Source organism: Gymnoscopelus microlampas, assembly GCF_963454915.1.
Source record: "Gymnoscopelus microlampas genome assembly, chromosome: 7".
Classification (NCBI taxonomy): domain Eukaryota; kingdom Metazoa; phylum Chordata; class Actinopteri; order Myctophiformes; family Myctophidae; genus Gymnoscopelus; species Gymnoscopelus microlampas.
In genome coordinates, this window is record NC_139944.1 from 26,123,586 (window position 1) to 26,129,651 (window position 6,066).

The 6,066-nt window shown below is 39.2% G+C and overlaps 1 protein-coding gene across 1 annotated transcript; it reads right to left on the reverse strand.

Moving 5' to 3' along the window:
* pxmp4 (peroxisomal membrane protein 4) lies at positions 1–4,370 on the reverse strand. Its single transcript, XM_084063462.1, has 4 exons — positions 4,236–4,370; positions 3,427–3,489; positions 3,134–3,332; positions 1–2,292 (listed from the first exon to the last, which is right to left on the reverse strand). The coding sequence occupies exons 1-4, from the start codon at positions 4,346–4,348 to the stop codon at positions 2,023–2,025; spliced, it is 645 nt and encodes a 214-aa protein (XP_083919588.1). The 5' UTR covers positions 4,349–4,370; the 3' UTR covers positions 1–2,022.
* Between the last annotated feature and the right edge of the window lie 1,696 nt (positions 4,371–6,066).

Sequence of the window (6,066 nt, forward strand, 5' to 3'; positions counted from 1 at the left end):
TTGAAGGCATTTATGATTTATTTTCCAAAAAAGGCAAACCTTAATTCAGTGCCAATCTAATGTTACTTGAAAAGAAGGCTACAAACAAATATGTTGTGCCCATCATGTCCAAATAAATTACCCCTTACCCACATCCTAAGTAGGACATGATAAGATGACATTATACCGTACACATATGGCAATATGCCACATGTGATTCCTGTGAAAGCAACATAATTTGGCAACACATCAAGTTGAACTACATAAGCATTTCTCCTGAAGCTCTAACAGAGACTGATATTACAGCCCCCCAAAAAAGAAAAGAAAGACAAATAATTCCAATGACATTTCAGACCAGAATAAATGTTGGCACTCAAACAACACATGAGGTATCATGCAACATTATTGCACATGATAGAGCTGTTTCAGGTAAATGTAGTCATCACATCTCACATGTTGCTTTTTTGTTCACTGTAGTGCAACAATGAATAACACAGTATTACATTTAATCAATCACAGTTTAAAAACCTGCCAAATTATAGTGGATAATGAGCTTACAGTATGAGCACACTTAATCTAAAATAATATAAAAGTAATTCATCTACATAATGTTTTCTACTACTAAATTAAAACAGGGAACATAAAATCATTATGGCTGTCAAGCGGTTAAAATGTAACTACATAACTGCATTAATCACAATTTAATCAAATGTTTTTCATTGCTTTTAAAACCAAACTACCAGCAAATTAACGAGGAATCCGCACAAAATGGGTATATTCAGGGGTGTAGTAGTGTCTGGAGAAGTGGCTATACTCTATACTATTACTATACTATCACCCTGTGAAATAGGATGACTTAGAATATGAATGTTGCTAGCCCTGAAACATGACTGTCATACCATGACAGACAGCTTGTGACAGACGAGCGTCATGTCATGGCTAGAATGTTGCCAACAATTATATAAAGCAAATATAAGGCTGTTGCTCAAATTGGCATGCAAACTAAAACTGATAGCTTACTAAAATAAATGCCAACTGGTTTCTTGGAAGCACTGTATGGGCCAGTACTGTTTGAAAATGCACTAATGTTTGCTTCGTAATGGTCCCACACTGAAGGGAAAGTGGGATTTTTTTTAACTGAAGGAATGTATAGTTCTGAATGACCAACCTAGCAGAATAGTGTTCAGCCGCTGATCATCATTACTTTACTGGCCGTTTTTAATGGAACATTATCATCATCTCCTGGTATTGCGAAGTAGTGCAGCGAATGTTAGCAGCCTTTGTTGCCACTGCTATTTATTGCTTATGGGCGTGCTTTGTCTTTCATAGTTACTTCACCTCAAATGCGATGCACTGTATTTCCAAACAGCACTCGTACTGTTTTCTGGCTCTTCTGAAACTAAAGTCAAGCCAAATCGCGAGAGATTGATTGAAAGAGGAAGCTGACTTTTTTTTTCAGAACATCGTCCCATTTGTCTACTAAAAAAACACATTTGTGTAGGCTCTGCGCACTTGTCATCTTCAGCAAATTAACACTGTGACAAGACTCGAGCCGAGCAGTCTGTGAGTCAGAGTCTGCGCTGCTCCATGTGGGCAACGGTGTGTGAGTACTGAGTACACACAGCTGGTGTCACACCGCAAAAACAAATCACACTTCTAGTCCAACACTTCAAAATGACACCCACATTGACGCAATTCATGTCATTGACATTAATTGCATTAAAAGGTTAGAATGAATCGCATGCGTTAATGCGATAATTGTGACAGCCCTGAAAATCATAATTGGAATAAGTATAATTGATTTTACTTTCAGTTCCACAAATCTGTGAGAGAACTTTTTTAAAACAAATGCTCAACCCATTAAAACCGGGAAAGCATCCGTGTCATTTTAGAGTTTTTGCGTTGGCTGTTAAAATATTGCAGACGTACAAGCTCGCAGCGCGGCACTAACATTTCTGAAACATCTTGAAAGTGTGAGAACTACTGATTTAGAAGGCATTTGTAGAACCGACCTCAGGTCTTAACGGGTTAAGCTTTGCCACCTCATTCCTGTGCAGCAGTCCGTGGCTTGTTGTAAATGAGGAAGTCGGAGATGTCGTGCCACACGTTACTGTCATGGTAAAGGTAGTTCATGGAAGATTGCAGCGAGGGTTGTAGGGTGTGGGGATAGTACTCAAACAACCACAACACGGTGCCCCACACCAAGGTGGCAAACAGGGGGAAGGGGTCCCTCTTAGGAGGGGGTACATAGCCTTTCTCAACAGCCAGGCGAGACAGGGCAAACATGATCCTGGACAGCAAATACATGTTGATCTGGAGACGAGGGAGAGATGAAGGCACAAATTAAGGTTCGGATTAGCTACGGTAGAAGCTATTCAGCCATCGGACCTTCCACCATTTGATTGGTTGGGGGCAATCACATGGTTATAGCCTGCAGCGGTTCAGGTTACACATTGTTATGGTTTAGGTATGGTTAGGTTTAGGCATGAGTTTGGTGTGGTTGAATTAATTGATTTGAGTTAAGGTTAGGCACTGTTAGTAGAATCAGTTTAATGGCTATGGTTTGGTGAAGTTATGATTGGGCTAAGGATCTGGAGCTCGCATTCAGAGTGCCAGATAGCTTAAGAGCATCTATTTTACTAATGCTATCCAAACATTGAGATAGTGATGCGAATTGTTCATTTAAAAGCCTAATAGTCAACAAAGACAAGGAATCACATTATTTTTGGTTCAAGGACCCCCAAATTGATATGCATTTGCCTCAGACCCCAATCTGAAAATGTTTTTGCCAGGGACCCCCAGATGTGAACATTTGTGTTAAAAAATTTAAACAAAAATTAAAAGAAAATAATCATAAAGAAATTCACGTGCTGTGAGCTTGTAGATCTGCTATTTTTGAATAGCCAACATATAAATGGATAAAGTGATTAAAATTATTTTGATGCTGATTATTGTGATGAAATTAACACATTTTGCTGGGGAACCCCTCCAAGGATCCCTGGGGGTCCCCGGACACCCCCCTTTGAGAACCACTGATTTACACAATATATTACAAAATGAATTACTTGAATCCTAAACTTTAATTGAATTAATTTCTGTCACATGATTTCACCCCCACATTAGGATTCATAAGCGTCTGCGATAAATGGCCTACCTGGCTGTTGATGTTGTTGTTATCTCCAAAAACTAACCATCCTCCTATGCAAGCAGCCAGGAAAGACTGAGACTGCATGCTCTTCCCCTGGATCTTCTCCTGCAAGGCTTGCAGTCCTTTATACGTAAACACAAAGTAGGCCAGATTGCGGGAGTGCGTGTATGTGGCTTTCGCAATAGCCATCAGCTTGTCCTTCAAGCTAGGGTCAGAAGAGATAAAACATTTATTACTACCGTAACAGTTTAGATACCGTCTGGTCAAACAGGCAGGACATTGCAGAATACATTTCTCACCTTCCACTTCTGAATAGGAATGTCATCACAAGGGCATGTGGGGCTCTGATTTTAGCCCCATATCTGACAAAAGAAGGATACACATACACATATCAAACTAAGTCAGTGCAAGTTTGGGACAATATTTATATGGCTGCATAACAAGATCACAGGACCCCCTCAGTCAGTGGTGGAAAGTACCTAAGTACATTTAGTCAAGTATTGTACTTAAGTACACTTTTGAGGTATTTTTTACTTTTTACAATATTCAATACTTTTACTTCTACTGCACTACATCTCAGAGGCAAATATTGTACTTTTACTCCACTATTTGTTTTGAAAACTTTAGTTACTAGTTACTTTGCAGATATAAATGATTATATTATAAAACATACATTAACCACTTTAGCCCTATTTTATACATAAGCTATTTGAAAATAGCTGATCTACAAGCTCCTGCTATTTTCAAACATTTTAGCACTTTTACTTGAAGCCAATACTTTTGCACTTTTACTCAAGTAACATTTTGAACACAGGCCTTTTACTTGTAACAGAGTATTTTATATTGTGGTATTGCTAGTCTTACTTTCCACACATTTGCCTTATGGAATGGTTCAAACACCATAAACATACCTAATATAAACATAAGCTTAATTAGGTAGAAAGGCTATTATTACTAAATAGAAGGAACATTGCTACTGACAAATTAGCCATAGCTGTACTTCCCTAAGTTAAACAGACAGGTAATGTTATGCACTAACAGCTGAGCTACAGTATCTGCTATTAGTGCAATACATATTACACACTGAACGTGCACATGAATAACTCACACGGCTCCATTCCTGAAGCCCTTCAGAACGGCCAGAGCAGCTTTATATTTGTCCTGCTGCAGCAGGTTGTTGACAGTATAGAGAAGAGTCTGGATCAGATCTGGAGCTGCCATGTCTTTCAGCTGACCAGGGGACACTAATACATGTTACACATGTCACATCGTAAATTCACCGTGCGCGCACACGTAACGTTTTAATGGTTCCTACTTCCTACAGATCAGTGGTTCTCAACCTTTTCAGGCTGCCTGCGACCCCCCAAAATAATCGTATTTGAACTGGGGACCCCCTACCCTGACAAGCACTTGGAATTGTTGGAGACTAGGAGTTGAGGCATTACATTTAGTTTGACTCGGTTTCACAGATAAATCAAATATTGATCAAATTGGCTATTTTATAGTGTAGTTTGTTGATTACTTTTGATGCAGTAATGGTCTTTTTCTTTTTGAGGTATTAAAAGTCCTTGAATTGTCACTTCACTGTCACCTGGGGACCCCCAAAAAACATGTTGAGAACCACTGCAATAGGTCACAGGTTTATTTCATAATCCAACTGAGAATAGCTGTGCTGTACCCTGAACGGGGATCATCTCGTGACAGGATAGGCCATTAGAAAATGTTTTTTCGTTTTTTATTTCTTACATCACAGGACATGTTAGGCATTTTTTGGATTAACTGAATTTGATTTGTACTATTATTATTATAATAATAGTTCACATTATTGTTATGTATTATGATTTCATTGTATATAATACAGTGTAAAACAGTAGTATTAGACACACATTCTAGACTGTAATTGACTGTCATTTTCTCAGGAAATGTATATGTAAATGGATCTTTAGACATGGTCATGGACAAAGGTCAGAGGATAATGGCAAAATGCAGAATTTGAATACTATTACAATACTAATGTGGTCACCCCTGCTTTTCAGACTACTATAAACAAATCAATTCCAAAATGTATAGGGAGCCAATGAAGTTGGGCCAAGACAGGATAGCCTGGTAAACCACCCCCTTTCCGTAAATCTCATTTGCATTTGATTTCAGCAACTCCTGAAATCAAATACAAATGATGACAAATGAAAGAGATTTCCGGAGGAGGTTTACCAGGCTAAAGACAGGAGTGGTCATGTTTTTTGTTTTGTTGAGTCCTCTGTCTCTGAGCTTGATGACGAGGTTGGAGGGCACAAGGGTGTTGAATGCTGAACTGTAGTCAAGCAGGCATAATAGTCATGTTTCTTTTTTCCCCCAACTATGTCTAGCTGAGCTACAACCTGTTATTAACAGAGAAAACCATCACGGTATGTCATCTTGCTGGCTTGGTGGCTATTATTGCAATAGTCACTTGCCTTCAGGCTACCCCTAAAGCATCCATACATAGGCTACTTACACTCTCAGGCTACTTACACTCTCACTCTCACTCTCTCACTCTCACTCTCTCACACACACACACACACACACACACACACACACACACACACACACACACACACACACACACACACACACACACACACACACACAGTAGGCTGCATACAGTACATACTCAAGCACACATGGACACAAATACTGATGCAGTCACACACACATACTGTATACATTCTCTCTCATATACAGTACATTGACGTGTGTGTGTGTGTGTGTGTGTGTGTGTGTGTATCTGTATGTATGTATTTGCATGAGCGTATGCATGCATATATCAATATCTATGTATCTATGTGCAAGTAAAGTAGGCCTATTCAATTTAGGCCTGGGTGGCTTCTCATACCCCAGGGCTCTATACTAAGACCCCTGCTGTTTTCCCTCTACACTTAAAGTATTTTTGCTGAAAGTAG

What these genes read in the sequence shown, in the direction of transcription:
- pxmp4 (XM_084063462.1), bottom strand. Translation starts at nt 4,348, where the DNA reads ATGGCAGCTCCAGATCTGATCCAGACTCTTCTCTATACTGTCAACAAC. An exon ending in GGCTTCAGGAATGGAGCCGT is followed by an intron (nt 3,490 to 4,235) that starts GTGAGTTATTCA and finishes TTCTTTTGTCAG; the next exon opens with ATATGGGGCTAAAATCAGAG. An exon ending in TTCCTATTCAGAAGTGGAAG is followed by an intron (nt 3,333 to 3,426) that starts GTGAGAAATGTA and finishes TTCTGACCCTAG; the next exon opens with CTTGAAGGACAAGCTGATGG.